The following is a 23,715-nucleotide window of genomic DNA, read 5'->3' as shown; positions in this document are numbered from 1 at the left end:
GGCGATGCCATACAGACCATGTGGCTGTTGGTTTGTTCTTACTGGTTATATTTTGGGGTTTGTGGGGATAACTTGTCACCTACTTTTTGTTATATTATCTCTAGGCTTTTGGTTAAATAGGAATTTAAAATAATACTAATAAACTTCCCCATAGTATCATCCCACCAGACAAAGCACAAAAGAAAGCTACATTGAGGGTGAAATTGAAGGTGAACAGTCAGCTGGTAATAGGCAGATTGGCTACTGTGGATCAGAACTCATTTTGCTTCATGAAAGTGATTACGCTGCTGGCTCCTAACAGCCTTCGTTCATTAGGAGCAGAGCTTCCCAGCCAGACTGCTGGGGTGGCGCGTGGGCCCGAGAGAGTAATTGCCTCAGCCCTCGGGGCTGCCAGAGGGCCGAGGTGGCGGGAGCCTCCAGCCAGTTGCCTCCAATCTGAGTGGCTTCATCTGCTCACTCTCAGTGGGGCATAGAAATGTCATTTTGAGCTTTGCTTATGGATTTATTTATTCATCAAACATTTTATATTTTTAAAGAAATTTCCTAACTTTTTAGTTTGAAAAATTTCAAACCTACAGAAAAGGTACAAGACTGCTACAATGAACTTGGGTACACGTACCCGTCACTGAGATGCACCAGTTAATGTTTTGCACATCTGTCTTTATTTCTAGTCTCTATTATTAATAAACACACACACACACACACACACACACACACACGCACGCACAGCTAGGTATTTTGTTCTGTACTAACTGAAAGTTGTTTCAGAGTTTGTGATTCTTCACCCCTAAATCTTCCTATGTTTATTTACCAAGAATAGGGACAATCTCCCACATTACCACAATATTATTATCATGCCGAGAAAATCAACAATAATTCCCTAGTATCTAACACACAGTCCATTTTCACAATCTTCTAATTCAGCAGTTCTCAACCTGTGGGTTGCGACCCCTTTGGGGGTCGAATGACCCTTTCACAGGAGTCGCCTAAGACCATCCTGCATATCAGATATTTACATTACAATTCATAACAGTAGCAACATTACAGTTATGAAGTAGCAACGAAAATAATTTTATGGTTGGGTCACAACATGAGGAACTGTATTTAAAGGGCCAGAAGGTTGAGAACCACTGCTCTAATCTAAGGTCTCTCTCTTAGCCATTCCCCCACTACATTAAGGATCCAGACAAGGTCTGTGAACTACCTTTGATACGGCATCGGACCATCCTTGAGACTGAATGCTGTGCTGTGCCAGGCCCTGCGCAGGATTTGGGGAAACGCAGACTGGGCAGGGCCAGGTTTCTGTTCTGGAGGAACTCATGGTCCAGCAGCTGTGTTACAAATACAAGCAATCCAGACTCGGTCAAGCCTCCTAGATCTTCCTGCTTTATTCCTAGGAGTTTTATTCACCTTCGTAACAGCTGGTATCCAGCTCCCTCCCTCCATCTTCACACTCACCAAGCCCAGCCTGGTCAGCTTCCTGGAATCCATAGGAACCCTTTGAGGTTTGGGCACTGACCTGATTTGCATGAAGGCAAATGTGCTTTTTTGAGGAGGCCAGTGGCAGTTTTGCCGTGGTTGCTGAAGCATAAGCCACCTAGATTTTATGTCATGTCTTCGCATTGACCCTGAAGTTCCCATCCCACAGCTGTCTCTGGAACTTGTCAGAGTGTCAGGGTTCATGTGCAGCAGTGGGTCTGAAACTGGAATGCCTGCAGGTGCCAGGTGGGCAGTGGAAGTGCATAAAGGAGGCCACCTGTGAGAAAAGGAGGTGGGGTCCTTGGGGAACTGGACACCACTTGACCTCCAGTGGCAACTAGCCAGTGCCAGCCACTGTGACCTCAAGGGCACGTGGCTGTGTGGTTAGGCATTTGGAGTTTTGAGGAGAAGTTGGAAAACTAGGTCATTAAGAGGAATGTCTTGATTTTAATTATTGTCACCTAATTAAAAGCCACCTCACATCCACACCCACACTCAAACACTTTGAGGGTCAACAGAGCACGTCTGCGAGCCAGACACTCCTTGGGGCTTGGATGAGCAGCATTACCCCCTCCTGCAGTGGCCCGTGTCTCGCTCACTCTGCTTCTTGGCCTCCCTTGTGGTATTTTGTTGTTACCTTTTTATTTTTGCTTCATTCACAGTCCACGTTTTCTGCCGGTGGTCTTAAGAGGCTGGGATTTGATGAGACTATTATAACTTGTTCAAGAGCCAAATTGAGTTTTCAGCTTGGTATTCAGATGTGGGATGTCTCTCTCCAAACGCTGTGTCAGTAACAACAACTCCTCCACAGCAGATCAAATTCCAGGCAGCAGGCCGCCTCTTTGGAAGAAAGGGGCGTTCTCCGCCCAGCCCCCTTCCCTCCTGGGCAGGTGGCAGATGACAATAGTGACTACACCGCTCCCTCACAGACCCCGCATGGAGTGTGTTCGGGCTGTCTCAGCGGTCCCGCCGGCATTCTCACAACGGAGGTGGGCAGGTTTCGTGAGCTACCTCCCTCTGACCATGATATTTACCAAAGTAATAGTAGTGGCTGGGGCTTGGTATTCCTGGGTACTATTTCATATGCTGTGTTTAAATTTACCGAGCTCATTTTTTTTGGCTTTTCAGTGCCAATTACGAGCTATTCGGCAACCCTTTCAACTCCTCTCTGTGGGTTGTTATAAACCCATATTTTTGTTGGCTGGGAACCTTTCTTTCTAAAGGTTTTATTTTTAAAACTTTTTATTTTGAAATAATCTTAACTTTGCTAAAGAATTATAATAGTAGTAAAAGAACTCCCATGTACCCTTTAGTCAGATTCACGAATTGTTAGTATTTTGCCACATGTAAAATGGATTTATCTACCTATATTTTTACCCATGTAAACCTTTATCCTGATCCATTTAAGAGTTGTAAACATCATGACTTTTACCCCTAAGAACTTGTATTTCCTAAGAACAAGGGCACTTTCTTACATAGCTACAGTGTGATGGTAAAATTCAGGAAATTTAACACTGATGCAGGATTATTATGTAGAGTAGAGCCCATATTCATATTTCACCAATTGGGCCAATTAAGCTTTTATGGCCATTTTCTTTGCCTGATCCAGGATCCGGGCCAGAACCAGGCACTGCATTGAATCATCTGGCTTTTTAATCTTCTTTAATCTGGACCACTTCACAGCTCCTTTGGTTTTCACGACCTTGCCTTTTTTGCATTCCTCTTCTGGCCAGGTGTGTTGTAGCACAGCCCTGCATTTGGGTTTGCCAGCCGTTTCCCCGTGATTACGGTAGATTCAGGTTATGTGTTTCTGACAGGATCTTGAGGGTTTTACCTCCATTTCCTCTTGGCCTAATAAAGGCACACTAACTAGCAAGTAGACTTCTGGTCTTACAGGTGGCAAAGCTTGATGCCAAGAGGTGAAGGTCAAGAGCAGAGGTGGCACTTGTGGCCCCAGGCAGAATTTGTCTCACAGATGTGTTTTGTGAATTCGTGTTTTTAAGACCTCAACACTGTTCACAGAGAAACCCAGATTTCCAGCTGGTCTTGAAGAGCGTGAGTCAGGGATGTCCCCGTCAGATGGGCACGCACTCTCTGCTTCACCGTAACTTCCCCCCTCACATGATGCCCAGTGTGCATCTCCTGGCCCGCTTCAGTCCTTTGTTGCCTGACTGGCTCCTGCACGCCCGTGGCTCTGAAACCTCCGGGGAGGCTTGCAGCTCTGGAGTCTGTATTCTGCTCCTGTACAGCCTATGGTTCTTCTTGGGGCTCATCAGGAACATCTGTTCCTCTTGCCTGTTGTTCCCTCCTTGGGGAGGTGGCCCCTGGGTAGTCGTTCTTATCTCCCCTGCAGTGGTACTATGCATGCACTCTTCCTAAGGGGAGGTTGTCACTTGAGGACCTTAGGGCGCCCCAAACTGGCTCCCACGGGAGCCCAATGTGGTGGGAGGCTCCTGCAACTCCCAGTTACTGTGGGAAATGCTACATCCCTAGAGGGAGCTGAACCAGTCTAGGGAAATCAGACGAGTAATTCCTGAGGAGGTGAGGTTGAATCTGGGGATGCATCGAGGTGGCTAGGGGACAGGCTGGAGGAAGAGGACTCAGTATTGATGCCGACCTGGAAATACTTCCAGGGATCACTCCAGGCATTCCTTAGTCCTCCCCTTCCCTGGAGAAAACAGACCTCTTTGGATGGACTACAGTGGGACCCTGATTTATAATTTATGACTAATGATAGTGGTAGTAGTAATTATAAAAAATAGTAGCTAACATTTAGAACTTACTATATGCCAGACACTTTACATGTATTTGTATTTATGTGCACACACAATACACACATATTTTAATTCTCCCTGTAGTTTCTGAAGTAGGTATTTTTATCATCCAGTTTTACATGTGATAAAACCAGGGCCCAGCCGAAACCGGTTTGGCTCAGTGGATAGAGCGTCGGCCTGCGGACTGAAGGGTCCCTGGTTCGATTCCGGCCGAGGGCATGTACCTGGGTTGCGGGCACATCCCCAGTGGGAGATGTGCAGGAGGCAGCTGATCGATGTTTCTCTCTCATCGATGTTTCTAACTATCTCTCTCCCTTCCTCTCTGTAAAAAAATTAATAAAATATATTTAAAAAAACAAACAAAAACAAACAAACAAACAAAAAACCCCAGGGCCCAGATAGGTTAAGTGACTTGCCAAAGATCACACAGAGGCATAGCCAGCCTGTCTGACCTCAAAGCAAACACTCTTTTTAAAAAATACATATTTTTATTGATTTTAGAGAGGAAGGAAGAGGGAGAGAGAGATAGAAACAGCAGTGATGAGAGAGAAACATCAATGATGAGAAAGAATCATTGATCGGCTGCCTCCTATATTCCCCTGCTGGGGATCGAGTGCACAACCCAGGCATGTACCCTTGACCAGAATCACCTAGGACCCTTCACTCCACAGGCCAATGCTCTATCTACTGAGCCAAACCTGCTAGGGCTCAAAGCAAACACTCTTAATGGCACAGAGGACTGAAGTGAGCTGCCTTCTTGATACACAGATGCCCCAAGAAGTAACTTGAAAGAGCTTGGAGTGAGTGAAATGACAGTCAAGTATGATTCCGCCTGTTATTACTTGGAGCCTGTGATTTTCCTGTTGTGCTCGGCATATTTTGGGTGTGTGTCATTTGCAATTAATTACCCTCCTGTGTTACTGGAGTTGTTTGGGCTGTTTCCCTGGCTCTGGATATGAAATGTGGGGGCCAGCATGCCATTCTGAGTGGAATTTACCAGGTGGCTAATGAGATGGGGATTATTAAAGAAATAGTGAAATGGTCGGAACGGGGAGTGAGCACTAAAAATCAAACAAGCTTTTCATGGTCTCCCTTTCCATTTTCTCTGCTCCAGCTGCTGATGAGACACCACACAGCTCAAGTCACCTCACATCCAACTTGCACCCGTCATTTCTTTTGCAAAATGATTGAGTCCAAAGTGACTTGTTGCATTTAATTGTCACGTTTCTTCAGTCTGGAACTATTTCTTGCTTTCCTTGACTTTTGTGACCTTGACCTTTTTGAAGATTATAGGCTGATTTATTTTGCAGGATGGCCCCCAGTTTGGTTGGTTTACTACTTCCTTGTGGTTTGATTCTGCGTATGCATCTTTGGTAGGAATATCACAGGGATGATGCATATTCTTAGCGTGTCCTGGCGGCTGGTGCACGGTGGCTTCAGTTGTTTCATTACTGATCATGTTAACTGGTTAAGGGGGTGTCTGCCACCCTCTCCACTGTGAACTTAATCTCTTCTCTTTTACAATTAAGCATTGTGTGGGGAGCCAGTTGAAGCCCTTGTAAATATCTCATTCTGCATTAGACTTTCCATTGCTTACTTATGGATTTGTTGATTTCTATTATATTCAGTAGCTCATAACCCATTGTTGTCACTATTTTGATGTTCAAATTGTCCCAGTTTTGTCCAGGGGAGCTTTGTTGCTGGCATCTCTGTCCTTTTGAAATGCCCTATGAGTTTGCACTGAACCTTGAACTCCAGTCTAACAGCACAGGGTTGACCTCTGGCTTTCTCACGTTAATCCGATCACTCTCCCTGTATGTAACTGGTCTCAGTGGCTTTGGACTGAACTGTTCACGAAAGGGAAGAGCAGGGCTGGGGGGAGACAGGCTCTTTGAAAGAGCCCCCAGTGGATTCCATTGTAGGAGAGCCTCCATCCTCTGCCCGCATCAGAAGAACCCTGGCCTTGTGCTGAGGGTGTGGACTTTGGGGTTACCCAGACACTAGTCCCAGCCCACTCCAGCTAACCAGCCTTACTGAGCCCCCATTCCTCATTGGGTCAAGTGTGGATTATGGTAATATTTTATGGTTATGGGCAAAAATGAGGTAAGTGGGGCCTGGGACTCAGCATTTCTACCAAGGGCCCTAGGGATGCCTGTTGTGCCAGATATTGGACCACACTTTGAGTAGCAAGGTTCTGAGCAAAGGAATGAGCCGGGGCAAAGCCCCAAGACCAGCCTGTGCCTGGCTTGTTCCTTGAACTGAGGGACATCGCTGATGCTGGAGCAAGGCGGGGATGCTGGAGCGGGAGGGAGCCAGCGGGAAATCCCAAGGAGCCCGAGGCTTGGACATTAGTGTGAAGTTTAAGCCTGAAGGGTACCCACTTGCAAGGGAATGACATACTATGTGGGAAAACAGAAAGTGGGGGAGGCATGGAAACAGGCAAGTGTGCAGACCAGAAGGAAGCTACTGTGACTGAGCACCCACCCAAGCAAGAAATGACGATGGCCAGACTGGGAGGGCTGGGGTGGTGCAGGAGAGACAGAGAAGTATTCACACGTTAATCTGAGGATTCCAGAAAGCCTTGCCAACTCCCACCCTCAGCCCCAACACACCTGCTGGCCACCCTGCCGTTTTCTTTTAAAAGCATCAGGAAAGGAAGCAGATCATGGAGGAGGTGGCAAGTACCTCTCAAACAGCTTCCAGTGACTGCAGTAATTAATGTGTGTAAGTCAAAGCAATTATCCTGCCCCAGTGTCAGAACAAACAACCCACAACCCAGACAGCACCACTCACAGGATAATTACTCAAAACCAGCGACCCTGTAAAGTGCATTTGGTAATTCACAGCCATCAAAACGTTACAGTTAATCCACTGGTTTGGACATTATACTTAACCAAGAAGTAACTTAAATTACAACTGGTTTTGATGATTCCAGGTACATTATTTTCTAATTTTCATTAAGATTTAAACATTTAATATAAGATGTTATGGTTGTGAAAGTTGTTAAGGATAAGTCCTGAACTTAAAACCCTGTTACAGTGTAATAAAATTTGATACTCTACGCATATTCACACATATATAAGTGACATTACTGAAGAGTGATGTATAAATATGGAGGAATGTGTGAATATATAATTGAGTTGAATCTCATTAACCAAAATAAGGTTAAAAGTGAGTTATAAACTTATTAAGTAGTGCTATTTACAGAAAACTGTTCTCTTTTTTGGCTCCTTAAACAGATCAGTAAAGTATCTGTTTTTTCTAGCTAGAAATGTTCCCTCTCATTATTATCCAGAGGGGGGAAAGTTCTACAGGGCACAGCAGTTACATACAAAAATTGTAAGTCTGGTGCTTTGTATTTCTTTTATACATTCGACAAAAATTTATTGTCTGTTGTGCCTTAGCTTTCTTTTCAGTCCCATGATATACTTATACTATTCTCAGGATCCCAAATTATAAATACCATCTCATTTCCTAATCAAAATTTTCCTTTCCCTCAATTTTTTGGGAAAAAATTGCCATTTTTTCTATATCAACCCATAATGACAAACAGAATAGTACTATTTTCTTATTAATGCAAATTAACCTGAAATCAAGAGAGCAAAAAATATATTCATCTGTAAAATAGGGATAACAACTGAACCTACTTCACAGGGCACTTATAAGGATTAACTAAGTTAATATAAGTGTTTAGAAACAACACCCAGAATCTAACTATATATCCAACTATTAACATGACCACTCAGAAATTACATTATTTTAAAATGATGTTAAATATAACATGTTTTAGAGGGATGCAATCTAAGGACTAAAAGAGCAAAAATTCTAAACTTCAAAAACAAAAACAAAAAAAATCACAATAAGATGCAACTACAGGAATTTGCTTTCCCTACCCAGACGCTGGCGCGAGGGAGGCAGTAGCCATAACCACCCCTGACCTTGGCCAGAGCACAGCTGAGTGGCCAGGCTATCTGTAAAAGTGACTGTCCCTCTCAGCCGCCAACAAAGGCAGGAAGGGAGGCATAATCTCCTGGCTTCATGGTATGGACAGCAACTCCCAAGTATTCAAGGTCATGATCACTGCAAAAATACAACAATCAAAGCTGAAAAGTCATTTTTCCCAGACTGTGTTTCTCTCCCACTCTCCTCAGGCTGCCAGCTCCAGCCCCATCACTGTTTCTGAAGTGTTTCACCTCTCAGCCCCGTGCCAGGATGAACGCTGCACTGTCTCCCACAGAATGTGTCTGCACTCGCGCCCTCATTCATCTTCACCAGGACGTGACACTCGCAGTAGCTGACACTGTTCAGTGCTGACTGGAGAGAAAGGAGGGGAGCAGGGTCAGCCAGGTTTGTAGGTACCTACAGAAACAGGTGCCTACAGGGTGACTCAGCAATTCTCTCGGCAAATGACAAGGGTGACAAGTGGCTTTTGGGAGCAGTTTCAGGTTTACAGAAACATGAACAAAGCACAGAGAGTTCCCTTATACCCCTTCTTTGCCTTCTTCCCCAGATTTTCTTATTAACATCTTGCATTGGTAGGGCACATTTGTTACAATTGATGAACCAATTCTGATACATTATTATTAAAGTCCATGGTGTACATCAGGATTCACTCTTGGTGGTATTCATTCTGTGGGTCTGGACAGATGTATAATGACTTGTGCCCACCATTATTGTCTCACATAGATTAATTTCACTGCCCTAAACATCCCCCATGTTCCACCTGTTCAACCTTCCCCCCAACCCCTGGCAACCACTGACCTTTTCACTGTCCCCATGGTTTTGCCTTTTTCAGAATGTCATGTAGTTGGATTCAAAGTTTGTAGTCTTTTCAAATTGACTTCTTTCATTTAGCAATATGCATTTTAGTCTCCTCCCTGTCTTTTCATGGCTATGTAGCTCATTGCTTTTCACCATTGAATAATATTCCATTGTCTGGATGCACCACAGTTTGTTTATCCATTCTCCTATTGAAGGTCATCTTGGTTGCTTCCAAGTTTTGGCAATTATGAATAAAACTGCTAAATATTGTGTGCAAGGTTTTGTGTGGACTTAAGTTTTCAACTCCCTTGAGTAAATACCAGGCAGCAAGGTTGCTGGATCACATAGTAAGAGTATATTTAGTTTTGTAAGACCCCCCCCCCCCCCCAGGCTGTCTTCCATAGGGGCTGCACCATGTTGCAGTCCCACCAGCAGTGAATGAGAGTTCCTGTGGCTCCACATCCTCGTCAGCATTTCGTGTTGTCGGTGTTCTAACAGGTGTGACTTTAGCTTTTGTAGTTCTCGTTTGAGCCAGATGTGTGATTTGCAGCTGAAAGACTAAATCTTCGGGGAGAGCACAGCCACTGACAGATGGCCACTGACTGGTCATAGCGGGTGGGAAGTAAACCAGCTGTCCCCGTGGCACCAGTGATGACTCACGGGATGGTGGTGGAGAAATGGGTTGAACCCTCAGAAAGGAAGCCCATTTTGGAAGGTCAGCACTGATGGTTTCTTTGCAATAACAGCACCCCTACCCCCAACTTTTCTGGATGGTTTTTCAGATGGGTCTTAAGGAAATCACTCCGTTAGTTGCAAAAAAAGCCAGGTGTTGTAGGTGATCTTCAGCTAAGCCCGGCACACACTAGGACCAGAGAGGAGGAAAGTCCCATGAAACGAGAAGGAAAGTTGCCCTAAGATGTAGCTGACAGGGCGCCAACCACCTGTGCCGCCTTGTTCAGAGGTCTTGTCCTCACAGGCTCACTCAGTCCCGTGCCACCAGTGTAGAGGTGCCTCACCAGAGAAGGAGAAGGCGAAGGGACGGCTCCCCCCCAGCAGCTTCATCACCCACCAGATGTATATAGCCTTCTGGGCTCTGTTGCTCTCACTCTCTCATACATGTGCACATGCATGCAAACATCCCTCCCTCCACACATGTGCAGGATGGTGTATAGTGAAGACGGTAGGCGCCCAGGCTCTGAAGACAGGCTGCCTGGGCTGAGGTGAGTGCTGATGTACCAGAGCCCTGGGCAGGTTTGGTCTTGCTGCTCACCTTGCCTCTCACTGTTTAGGCTGGCAGAATCCTGGTCCGCGACTTGTGCGGGGTGAAGGCCTCTGCTGAGATGGGCCTTAGTCATTATTGCAATTCTGAGGCCTTTCGTAGTTAGGATGTGCTTAATTAATTGATCCATTCTGTTGTCTCATGAAGTGTCAAATGAAAAGGCATTTTTATTTGATAATCATAACAGAGACCTGTGTAATGATAAGAATGGTGAATTCTAGGTGATTCTTCTCTTTCCAGATTCAGACTGGTTGCAGATTAGTTGTCTAGAGCCTAGAAATATTTTCTTGGGTCACTTAATGTGCTAAAAATACCTTTTGATGGGGCGCTGTAGTTTGCCAAAGGCGCCCACCCTCTCTTCACTCTTGTACTTGTACCTGGTTTGCTTTACTCGTGGCCGGACCTGCAGTGGTCCATTTTAGAGGCGCGCTGAGGCAGAGGACTGTTATGCGCTTGATAGGACCATGCCTGCACGTTGTCAGAGTCTGGTATTGCCATTACCCCATAGTTTCATAGGGTGTAACCATTGGGGAGACTGGGCCAAGGGTATATATGACCAAACTCTTGGTATTGTCTTTGTAATTTCATGTGAATCTAAAATTACTTTAAAAAAAATGGGCCTCATCCTGTCGCGGGATGGGGGATCAGGAGCCAGTTGCATTTTGGAGTGGCCAGTGTGTCCTCCAGGTGTTGGAGGTTTATTCAGAAGCAATTCTAGGGACCTGGAAATGTTCATTTCCCACGAAGGCACACAAGTTCATTCGTACAAACTTGGCTGGGATGAGTTTATGGCTCCCAAAGGTGTCCGACCCAGTGGTTTGATATATCCTTCATGGCTCCTCCTCATTTTGATGGAAGTCAGATTTATATTAAAAATCTTGGCTTTTATCTGTTAGGTCTGATATTTTGATAGTATTAGGTTGATTAAAAGATTGATCCAGATCAGAAGACAAGCAGCCCCTTTTCATTTCAGTGCTGACTGCAGAGTTGAAGATGAATAAGGGAGCCGAGGGTTGGCCTGTGTGGTGTGAGCAAGTGAGACAGAGCAGCCAGATGTCGACGTGATGTGCCTGTCAGCCGGCCGGAGTGAGCCTGCCCAGCCTGCCTCTTGGGGGACGCTCTGCCACAAACCATGTTGAATTATACCACATAGAAATGCATATAAATGTCCTTTCCTTAGTTTTCAGGTCATATGCGACTTGCATTCACAGGTGGAGATTAGGGCTAGCCTGGGATGAGTGACAAGACTCTGGTTAGGGAGCCCAAGGAAACAAGTGTAAATCCGCGTACATCGGGAATATTTTTTTCTCCCATAGGCCTTTTCAGGGCTTGTTAGTTGTTTAGCTTCAGATGTTTGCTATTCATATCACAGACAGAGAAAGTCCAGATACCTGTAGACACACCCATGGTAGGTTATCAAGGGGGAGGAAGCTAATTAAGGGGCTCCTCTGTACTCTCCCTCTGAAGCTTCTGAGATGAGTGTGGAGTTCTCAGGGAACACCTGAGTATATGGTAGTATATCCGCAGTTGGTGTGGATGTTCTTTCTGCCAAAATAGTGCAGAAAAGCAAAATACAAACACAACACTGTCTTTGCGGGCAGAGATGTAGTCAAGTGCACTGAAAGCAGACGGCAGAGCCAGCGATGGGCAGTCTCAGGCTTTCTCCTGGTAAATTGTGGGCTATCCATATCAAGGAATGGCACTTGCATCCATAAATAGACCGAGTTAGAGGCTTCTAGTGGTGAGTTCTTAAATGAGACAAACCCAGTTGTAGAAAAATTTATAATCCGGTTTTATAAAGCAAACTCGACCTGAGTATATCAGGTTTGTAGTTAGTGACTGTGAGCGTGGAGGGCGGCATTAATATGTATACCAGGTTTTTAACATTGATTGATTACCATGGGAAAATGGTGATGGAATAGCAAACAAGGGAATAACACTTTGAACAGGAAAAGATTAAAGGAGTGTGAAAGATGTTTCATCCACATAAAATTATATTTAGGAGTGTGTGTGTGTATGCATGCATGTCTAGTGAGGGGTATGATAGAAAAGTCATAAAAATGTTGGATTTATTTTCAAGGTGTTGGATTTTCAGCTGATTTTCACATTCCTTCTTAAATGTGTTCTAATTGAGTATTTTCAAGTGAGCATTTTTACTTTTACATTTATTTTTATAAGCATAAAAGAAACCCAATCTTACAGCTGTTTTGCTGTGAGGAAATGCTCTAGCTCATCCAAAGGCATTCAGGCATAAGGGCTTTGAGGGGAGGAGCAGAACCAAAAATGTGGAGGAAGCACCTCTGGCTGGGGTAGCTGGTGAGCAGCCAAGTCCAAATCCTACAGGAGACAGAGAAAAGCTCTACTGAGCCTTGGGGTCCGACAGACCTAGGTTTGGATCTCAGTAGTGTGTCTTACTTGTGACCATGGTTGGAGACCTGATCCATATCCCAATTCCACTCTCATGGGAAGAATATGATAGTGTCATCGTGCCTGACACATCATAGGCACTTAATAAACCTTTTCCCACTGAATGAAGAATGAATGAATGAATGAGTGCGTGCTTGATTCATCAAGGTCACATATGTATGTATAGTCTGAGCTATGTCATAAATACTCAACAAATGATAGTTTTCTGCCCCTGATTCCCATGTTCTTTTTCTTAGCCAGTGTACCTGGAGAGGGAATTGAGCAGAGCGTGGGGGCTTATAGCCTGAGTTCCATGCTCACAGCACGGTCTTACATGGGGAGTGGGGGTAGACTTGGTCAACTGCTTCTCCTCTTTATGCCTCATCTCTAAAATTGATGTTCTGATAATGCCTTGGAAGGATTAAATGAGATACCTAAAGACTTCACATGATGCCTGGCAAATAATGAATATCCAGTACATTTTGTAGTTAATAAAGATATTAAGAGTATCCCCCAGGTTGAATATACAGTACTTGGTTTGTTCTTCTGTAAATGGAGAGTATATTATAGAGTGCCTGGCACAGAATAGTTACCTAACAGATTGATAGATTCAAATAACCTGAGCATAGCACATCAGCATCCTGATTTTATGGGCACTGGAACCAGTTAGCGCATTTCCATCATGAAAGAACAGTTCTTGAAGGCATTCTGCAAATGTGCTTTGCTAACTCATCTTTTCACACAGACCCCCGCCCCCAACCCCTGCCTTCAGTCTAATTGCCAAATTTTTAAAATATTTTTTTAAACATTCTTCTACCTGCAGGGAAAATGAGGTGCTCAAAGTCCAGCTGAAGAAGTATGTGGGAGCTGTCCAGATGCTGAAAAGAGAAGGTCAAACAGCTGAAGGTGAGGGGGAGACCAGCCAGGGTGGGTGGGGGCCCAGCCTTTGCATCTTTATCACCCCCATGCCTGGCGCATAGTAGACACTCAACAGGTAACAAGTGCATATGCAGATGGATTAGAAAAGCAGGATTCTGAAAAATTAATTAGATGGAAAACCCTGCTGTGTATTCTTGTTAAACTAATATTGTAAGACTTAACTTGCTAGATTATTAACAACAGTCATATCAATTTGTGTACTTAGGGAATTTTAAGTCTAGAGTCTTGGGACACCACTTAAAAGGTAGTGAACCTTGCAGCATGATTAAGTCGCATAGGCTAGGGGTGAAAGCAGCAGAACGCCAACGCAGCAGAGATTCAAGCTCTGGACTTAGGCTGACCAGCTTCCAGCCCAGCTCTGGTTCAGTTTCTTTTTTTTTTTTTAAATATATTTTATTGATTTTTTACAGAGAGGAAGGGAGAGAGATAGAGAGTTAGAAACATCGATGAGAGAGAAACATCGATCAGCTGCCTCCTGCACATCTCCTACTGGGGATATGCCCGCAACCCAGGTACATGCCCTTGGCCGGAATCAAACCTGGGACCTTTCAGTCCGCAGGCCGACGCTCTATCCACTGAGCCAAACCGGTTTCGGCAAAGGTTCAGTTTCTTAATCTCTCTTCACCTCCGTTTCTCATCTGTAAAGTAGGACTTGTTGATAATGCCTACCTCATGAGGCAATCCACGTAGACAGCATAATGCCTACCATAGAGTAAGTACTGAGTAAATGTTAGCCATTATTAATATTAATCAGAAATACAAGTAGACAGAAAATTGATTACTTGGCTGACACAGCCTTTCTTCAGATGGTCAGATGCAACGGAGGAGGCGTCCACTCACTGATCCACACTCCTGCCCCAGCTCTGCTGCCCCAGGACCGTCCTCAGGTGGCCCCTCAGTAGCTGCAGTCATCACAGCTCTTGGTGAAGGGCCTCCATCCTGGGGCCATGTGCCTGTGAGGAGACCTCCACCACAGTAATGCCCTCAGCCTCACTTCCCACCTCCTACCTGATTGCTGAGATTCTCAGTTGGGTAGAGTTGATGCATTTTAACAGCATCCTGATTTTATGGGCACTGGAACCAGTTAACTCTTTCCATCATGAAAGAACAGTTCTTAAAGGCATTCTGCAAATGTGCCTTTGCTAGCTCTTGTTGTAGTGGACATCTGTGTCCTCTGTAGTGCCCGCCCCACTTGCTCTGGTTTTCATATGACCAGCATCCTCACTCAGTGTCAGTCCAGTGACAGAGGTGGGGCTCCACCCTCTGCCCTGCACTTGACTTAGCTGGTGCTCTCGCTGGGTCTCAGGCGCTGGGAGGCCACAGAAAGGGTTCTTCCTCTCTGTTGGGCCTGGGAGGCTGGGGATGAGGCCATCACATAGAGAGAGGACCTGAGCTGAGAGGCAGAGAGGAACCGAGTCTGGTCAGGTCCTTTGAGCCCTTGAATTCAGCTGTACCTGATGTGATAGTCCAACTCTGAACTTCTTGTTGATTATAACAACAACTGCACCAATCCCCGTCCCTCTTTTCCAGCTTGACTTGAGTTTTGAAAGCTAATATGGTCCTGGCCATCGGTTCGCTCCTTACTGCATACGGCATCCATCCTGTCCTCGGGGAGGGAGTTGTTTCTCTGGAGTTTGCCTTTCCAGATACGCAGTGTCTGCTGCTGTGTGTGAGGCTCTTCCTCTCACCCTCCCTCTTACTAGGTTCACTCCACTGTCATCTGTCTCGGCCACCACAGGCCCGTCCCGTAGTGATGGATTTAAGGCTGCAAGCTCTTGTTGGCGTCCCCTTTAATTAATCTGCTGTAGGCTCAGGGACAGGGGGAGATGAAATGGCCTGTTGTGAGTGGCGATCAGAGTAATCGGGAGATTTATTGGGAGGAACTTGATGGATGAGGGAGGCTTGGGAGCAATTCTTTAAAAGTTTGCTCTAAGAAACAAAAGTGGTAATAAAACACGAAGTCATAAACCTCGCTCACGTGTTGCATCTCTGCATGCATATGGCTTGCTCTCTGACCCCCTGTTCCACACTGCATGTACTTCATCCTCTCACTTCGGGGTCTTGGTTCCCTGGGCTCCAGAAAAGAGGGCTCGACAGTCAAGGAGATGGTTGGTCATGGGTGAGAAGGTTCTAGAGGGACATTGTTTCAGCCTCAATTATGTAGGCCTTGGGCTGTCTCTTCTTGGTCAGCCTCATGTTCTTGCCCCCAGTGGGCACAAAGCAAGGACATCTTTGTTTGAGGCCGGCTTCTTGAGTCGTAAGGAAAGCTAGCTCATGACTGCGTGTTTGTGTCTGGCTCTAGAGGGCTAAACACCAGCCTCATGGAATGATGAATCCCATCCCATCACACTGCTGCTTAGAACCCCATGCGCACTCTTTGGTGGTGGCCTCAGGCTCGGTGTGATCTGGGGCTTCCCCATGCTCTGGCCCCATCTCCCTCCACCCTCCCCTTGCTGTCTCACCCCAGCCATACTGGCTTTCAGGCTGAGTCTTCCCTCAGGGCCTTTGCAGCGACTGTCCCTCTGCTGGACTGCTCCTCCCTGTCTCTGCGTGGCTGAGCCTGCCTAGGCCAGCAGGTCTCTTTCAGATGCCACCTCCTCTAACCCCCCTGGCTCACCCTGTGCCTTCTCCTTCATTCTTTATTCCATCACTTCCTTTATCGTCATCACAGCACTTGTCAGCACCTCAAAGGCTCCTGGTTGTGGATTCCCTTCCTTCTTTGCTGTCTGTCCCACCCTGCACTGGACAGTCCATAAGAGCAGGGGCCTCGTCTGTGTTCCCTGCTGTGTTCAAAGCACCTTGAGCAATGCTTGACCCCTTGGCACTCCATTAATATTTATAACACGAGGAGTGGAAACCTAAGAGCAGCTGTTGTAGGACCTGGCCAGGTGACCGAAGGTCCATGGCAGCTATGAGATCTCAGCAGTGCCACCCAGTGATGTACCCTGCCCCTCTAACTACTGCTTTCTGCTGTGCCTCCAACCAGATTTTTCGGATCCTTGTGGCTACACTTAGCACATGACTTGATTCTCCCACGGTTTCACTATTCTTTGGTGACAAGAGTCATAAGATTCACTTTAACTCAGCTTAAACAAAACAGAAGTTAGGAGTTCCCATCTGCAGGGACGGCTTGATCCAGGTGTTCAAACAATATCAGGATTATATTTCTCCTGCATTTCTTAGTTCGTTCGCCCTCGCCCTTGCCCTCGCCCTCCCCCTCCCCCTCCTCTCCCCTTCCCCCTCCCCCTCCCCCTCATGTATTGGCTGCTAGTGCTGGTAAAGGTTTAATGCCCAGCCCTCTGGGGAGGAAAGAGTGCTTGCTGATTCCCATGGTGTGCATGCACCCACTGTGCTGATTGCAGGCTTGTGCTGTGTCACGAGTGCAGAGCAGGAAGAGGTGCACACACGCACACATGGGGCTCCTTGCACTGATGCCCAGGTCTGCGCCCCACTGTGTGTTGGCTCCATTCTCAGGCAGGTGATCTCATGCTGGCAAGAGGCTGCCAGCAGCTCTGGTTTAATCTTCTCAGCAACCCGGCAGAAGGGAGCTGCTCTTCCCACTGGTTTCCTTATAAGCCATTCTGCCCTCTCTCCCATGTAGAGCCCTGGTTCTTAATCTTGGCTCCACATCGAGTCATCTGGGGGAGTTTTAAACATCCCAGTGCCTGGCCCCTTGGAACCACAGCCTTGGAGGATGTCATTTTGAATTAATGGCCTTCAGGGTCAGCCAGTATGTTGCAAATGTGCCAGCACTCTCTGATTCTCCACCAGCAGTAGCCGTCTCAATTCAATCAAGGTGACTTTTTTTCTTCTCTTAAATTCAGATTTGGTCTCAGCACTTGCCTCTCTAAATAGGTCCCACCAGTGAGGAGGACCGGGTTGGGGGCAGGGAGTGCAGTGGAAGCTGTTCACCATCACTGCTTGAGCTAATGCAGTGCGTCCACTGTGCCCACCCACCCTGCCCTCTCCGGGATCCAACGTGAGTGTTAATACATCTCACCTCTTCACCTTCCACTGAAACGTGGCCTTTTCATCTCTGTCCAGCACCCTCTCCCTCTCGCTCCTCATCACAATCACGCTTGTCTCCGATGTGCGCCCCCCCCCCCCCCCCCCCCCGACCACTTTCTGATCCTCTGCTCATCCGATTTCCTCTTCTGGAAATGCCACTCCCCTTATCCTCACCAGCCCAGATGTTGCATTTATTGTGAGAGCCAGCTCTTCTCCTGTCACTTAAATCTAATCACCCTTGCCCTTTCAGTTTCCTAAACTCCTGTTACTAATGATGAGTAGTAGCCAAGCATTCCACTGTTTGCTCTCACGAGGGAGTTTGCTGTTCTGTCTTGTGTATGTAGTCTGACCACACAGAGAAGATGAGCTGCAATTTAAAACTTGTTTTAGTGTGTGTTGGCCAAGTACAGTCAGTGTTTAATCAACACCTGTTGCCAGATTCTATTCAAATCCTCTGAGGCATGATTTCAGAGTGATAGCAAGTTAACGTAGATGGGAACAGCATTCTCTGAGAAGGAACAACGTTTGGAGAAGTGATGTTACATACTACGTAGGAGGAAGAGGATGATAATTATTGTTACTCCCCTTTCTTTCAGAAGTGACCCACACACTCTGCTCATGATGCATTGGTGAGGACTGGTCATATGTCCCCACCTAGATGCAAAGGGGTCTGGGAAGGGCTGTGTCTGGCTGGGCTGCTGCCGCAGCAAGAATGCTAATGCCATGGCAGGGAGCATGGTTCATGCTGCTGTTCTGGGCACTCACTTCGATGCACGTGGTTTCCATCTTCTAAGCCATTTGTGCGGCTCCTTAGAAAGGAACCTCATACCTACCCAGTACTCTTATTTTTGGGTTTGTGCTCTTAGAGTCTCAGAAGGAATGCCCAGTAGCTTGTAAGAGTCTGCAGTAGAAAGAGTGTCTAAGGATGTGGCAAAGGTATGTCTGTCAAAAATAACTGATTTTCTAGTCAGTCATTAATTGGGATGAAGAGACCATGTTGTCCTTCTCCCTTTTCTGAAAGGTGTTTCTGGTTCCCCTTGTAATACCCCAATTCATACACACATACATATACACACACATACATGTATATACACACATGTATATATGCATACATACACATCTATCTATCTCTCTCTCTATCTGTCATCTATCTATCTAGAGTTGATTGACTTGAAGGAATTGGCTCAAGCTATTGTGGAGGCTGGAAGCTTCAAAATCTGCAGAGTAGAATGAGGCCCAACCACATTATGGAGGGTAGTTTGCTTTACTCCAAGTGTACTGGTTTAAATGTTAGTCATATCTAAAAAATACCTTCATAGTGACATCTAGACTACTGATTGACCAAATATCTGGGTTCCAAATATCTGGAAATGCCCATCCATATTGACCCATGAAATTAAACATTGCAGTCATCCGCTTAGCCTAGGAAGAAGTCAAGCAACAATCACCCACCGATCTGTATAGTACCTCAGAGGTGGTGTGTGACGGCTACCCAAGGGATGCCTGCCTGGGTGGGCGGACTCTGCCTGGCCAGGTGGCTTGACTGCCTAGCATCTGCTCCTTGACCTGGTCTCAGGAAAAATCCACCCCACTCCCCTCTTCTCTCTGGGTGACTGAAATCTAATCGTGTGCCAGCAGCCACACGGGGGCGGGGACTGGGTCAGAGTGTGAGGGACTCGGAACTGGATATCAGACTTGGGGACACACTTCCCAGTCGCATTGGCGAGTGTAGGCAAGGCATGCAGATGACATATTTTTCTTCTTCTATGAAGGCTCCTCCTTCCACAGTAAACGCGGGAAGGAGCCTGAGGAAGGGGTAGTAGAGCATGGAGGCAAAGGCTGGCCCAGGTTTTCCAGTGGGGGAGCTGGTGGACTCTCAGCTCTGCATGTTCTAGCTCCCAACTCTGGAATAAGTTTTTATGTCAGAGCTCCAATAGTTTCCTTTGAGGAGTAGCCATAATAATGGTGACTTGATAGAATTATTTGACATTTCAAAGGGATGACATGTAACGTACCAGGCAAACGTTATTTTGGATTGGAGGTGCATTTTGAAGGGCGTCCAGGCCATGGAAGGTTAAGGCACATTAACAGAACACCTGTACATCAATTTCTGAAAGTGAGTGAATAATTATGGTGATAATTATAGAGTAAACCTCTTTGAAACGTGCAGCCCATTATCCTGGTGAAACAATATTTGTGTGATTAGCTAGTTTCCTGATCTTTTAATAACTATCTGAACAGGTGGCCTCAGTTCCTGGCTCTTACTAGCGCTCAGGAAGGCACTCTGGGGACAGTAACCCATGCTCTGTATTTTTAAAACATTAGAACTTACTGGAAAAGCCCAGGGAATAATGTACTCAACATCTACAATGTGCTCACCACCAGATTTAATAGATAATTTTCCATATTTCTTTCAGATCAATAAAAAGTATTAAAAGTTATAAGTGCAGTTGAGGGTGTCCTTATTCATTGCACCCACAGATGTTTCCAGATTAACTCTGATTGGCCCAGCTTGGGTGGCATGGCTCACTTTAGCTAATCCTGGGATCGGAAGTGGGCGTGGGGGTGTAAGCCAGGCTCACGCGGCTTCTTCCTGGCAGGGGGTGAGGTGGGAGCAGCCCATGCAGACACACTGGACTGAAAATGGGAGAGGGGCAGGCCCCCAGAAACAGGATGGGTTCTGACACGAGAAGAGAGGATGTTGGGAGCAAAAATGCAGGTGACCATGCAGCCAGATGACAAAGGAAACAGCGGTAGCTCCAGCAGTTTTATATACGAGAGGTTTGGTTGTTTTGTTAGAAAGGGGTTTTGGGGACCTTGTCTTGAGACTGCCTCTCGTAACATGCCCTTTGTTTTTATTGAATTTGTACGTTTATTTGGGCTTGTGTATCAGGTGGACTAGGTTTGGCTGCATTAAAAAGAAAACCCAAACAGCAGAAACAAGGTGTTTCTCTTCTCTAACACCAGCCCAGAAGTAAGTACTTTAGTCCAGGGCTAGTGTGATTGTATGATCGCTGGGAACTCAGGCTGCTTTTCCTTTTTGCTCTAGCATCCTTAGCACATGGCTCATTATCCTCATGATTCCCTCATGGTACCCAGTAGTGGCTGGTGTTCATCCACCCGTCTGTATTTCAGGGAGGTAGAAGGGGAAGGGGAAAGGGCAGGGAGTGCATTTCACAGGTGGATTCTATAAGGCTTTAACACTTTAAGGATAATGAGCTTACTTTTAAGGAGCTTTTCAGGACCTCCACCCCCTGTCCCCTAATGACTTCTATAGCTCTTGGGGCTCTCAATTAGCAAGGATGCTGGGAAATGTTGTTGCTTAATTGGCACAGAAGGAATTGGCTGTTGGATAGGTGGGCAGCAGACTCTGCCCCAGGTGGCTTTGGGGAAGGTGAGGTTGGTGGAAATTTTATGGGCGGGACCCCCCAGCCACCCCTTAATGCCATCACTACTGGGCACAGCTTCATCAAAGGTCCAGGGTCATAGTTGTGAGAGGATCCACTCCGTGGCCCTAGAAGTGACCCTCTCTCTCTGGAGACCCTGACAAGGGGTAATGTTCTACTCGCTCCACCCGGTTCTGTCCCCCGCAGCATGCTTTCCTCTCCTAAATCACCGCACAGCCATAGTCTGGAAATGCCAGCTGTCAAGTCATGATTTCTGTTCATTTCCTTTTTATTGTTCGGTAGGAAACAAAGGCCCAGAAACAGAACAGGAGCACCTGGGCGCTTCCCAGCCTCCTTGGGGCCTGGGCCAGACACGTATTTATTGTCGTCATCCTCACTTCAGAGCCGTCTCGCTTTGTGCTGACTGTCGTGCGTTTGTCAGTCAGCGTCCTGTTTGGTGTTCAGCTTCCCTCCTTCCTGGGAGCTGACAGGTGGCCGCTGTGTTAAATGCCACTTTGGTTCTGAAAACGGCTCTGTTTTAAGTTTCTAATTACAGCTTTCATAAGGTGGCGGGTCGTTTTGCTTTGCTCAAGTGGGTGATGATGCTGGTTACCTCGGCTGGCGGTGACTTGTCTAAATTGTTTTCTTGGATTGAACAGAAAAGTAGACGTCCTATAAAGAGAGAAAGCCTGTCTCTTGGCCTGGGGTTATTTCACGGGGTTAAGGCCTCACTTTCCGTAGAAATACAATGCCTTCCCCCCCTCTGCCTTCTGCTCACTCTGTCTGGAATCTCTGACTGCTCGTCACACTCCTGTTCGCGTCGTCACTGCCCCAAGAAGCTCTCTGTGGCTCCCACCATCATTCCCTAGGTGTCACTTCCAGATCTATAGTGTTGCTGCTTCTTTTGTATATAAAATGTTTATTTCCCCTATAATGACATATTTGATCAGTGTTGATCAGGATGTAAACTCCATGAGAGTAGGGACTGACCTGGTTTTGATACTGTTGTGCACCCAGCTTCTGAAACTGATACCTGGCAGCTGGTAGGAGATCAGCAGATGAATGAGTCAATGAACAAATGAATTTGTTGAGTACTTTATAATAATAATAATTGATAATATGGATAATATGCCAGGCCTTGTGCTAACTTCTTTTAATAGACAACCTTTCTGTGAGGTCGGTATTGTCATCATCCTTACTTTACAGGTGGGGAACTTGGAGCTTAGAAAGGTTAGTGAGAGTGTGTAGTGGGGCCAAATGGTCTGGATTGCAGCCCCTGCCATCCACTGTGTGAGTGTCAGGTTGCTGTGGCTGTCGTTGCCCAAGGCACACAGCCAGCGAGTAGTGGGCTGGATGGTGGATGCCCTGAGGCAGAGGTGAGTGACACATAGTATCTACCCAGGGGTCCTCAAACTACGGCCCGCGGGCCACATGTGGCCCGCCGAAAACATTTGTTTTTTTACTTCAAAATAAGGTATGTGCAGTGTGCATGGGAATTTGTTCATAGTTTTTTTTAAAACTATAGTCCGGCCCTCCAACGGTCTGAGGGACAGTGAACTGGCCCCCTGTTTAAAAAGTTTGAGGACCCCTGACATGGAGCTCACAGACTCCGTGACAGGGTTGGGACTGGAACCTGTGCTCCTGGAATCAGTGAGCAGAACAGGTGAGGATGTGGACTTGAGCCATGCAATGTGCTGCAGGGTGCCCTTGACCTGGTGGTGGTGGCGGGGTGGGGGGAGCATTATAGGTACGTGCTGTACCTCACACTTCTCACCTTGACAGCTTCCCACTTACCTTCCCATTTCTCCCTACTCTTTCCTCATAACCTCATCATTCCAGGACCCAATCCCTCCAAAAGAAGGCCCTCCTTCCTCCAGGTGGAGCCAGATTGGCCAAGCTCAACTCTGCATTTGATTACTCTTGCCTTCATTTGCATCTGGTTTGTCTCATTGTAATGCCCTTAGCAGAGTGCAGGGGTCTCATTGCTGGGCAACCAGGAGTGGTGCCTGCACAGCATTGAGGTCTTCTCCTGCGGTCTCGGCTTCCTTCTGAGTAAATGAAGGCTTGGAACTGACAATAACCAAACATACACCCAGGGGCCAAAAGCAGTCTGCCTTCAAATTATTTCTCAGCAACTTTATTGTTGGAAAACAATTTGTGTTTACTTTCCTTGTTAAAAAATGAAACCATAGTCATTCTAGAGAATTAAAGAAGATAGAGACAAGCAGAAAAAGAGAAAATAAAAATCATTTACACACCCTCCAGCATTATTAGAACTTAGCACTATATTCCCCCAGATCAGTATAGCTCTTTGCTCTGTGAACACTCTTGGGATAAACATCCCCAGCCTGAAGGGCTTGGAGACCCCTACCGCTTACTTGACACATAGACTTCATGAGCTAAGAAGAAAGCTGATGGCATAAAAAAAAAAATGACAAAAAATTGTTAAGGTTTTTAATAAGAAAATCAGGCAGTGGTACAACGTGAATGTAAATCATGTCAAGTGCTTGCTGGCAACACGTGCCAAGATGACAGAAAGCGGGTTTGATGGGATATAAGGTGGCTATTGCTGTCTTGCCTCCTTCCTCACCACTTTTCCAGAGGGGAACGGGTCAGCATTCACGAAGGCATCCTGTACGGGGAAGTGTTAGAACATGAAGGTGTAGACTGTGGTTTGGCCCAG

General features: G+C 46.3%; 1 protein-coding gene across 1 annotated transcript in view; it reads left to right on the top strand.

The window, feature by feature from the left end:
• SNX29 (sorting nexin 29) overlaps nucleotides 1–23,715 on the top strand; it is a 447,929-nt gene that overhangs the window by 161,710 nt on the left and 262,504 nt on the right. Inside the window, exon 14 of the mRNA XM_081089509.1 lies at nucleotides 13,523–13,605. Coding sequence (XP_080945635.1) covers nucleotides 13,523–13,605 — 83 coding nt within the window. The remainder of the gene's footprint in view (nucleotides 1–13,522; nucleotides 13,606–23,715) is intronic.

This window comes from Myotis nattereri, assembly GCF_964212035.1.
Source record: "Myotis nattereri genome assembly, chromosome: 4".
In the NCBI taxonomy this organism is placed as follows: Eukaryota; Metazoa; Chordata; class Mammalia; order Chiroptera; family Vespertilionidae; genus Myotis; species Myotis nattereri.
This window is presented reverse-complemented; position numbering and strand designations above follow the sequence as displayed.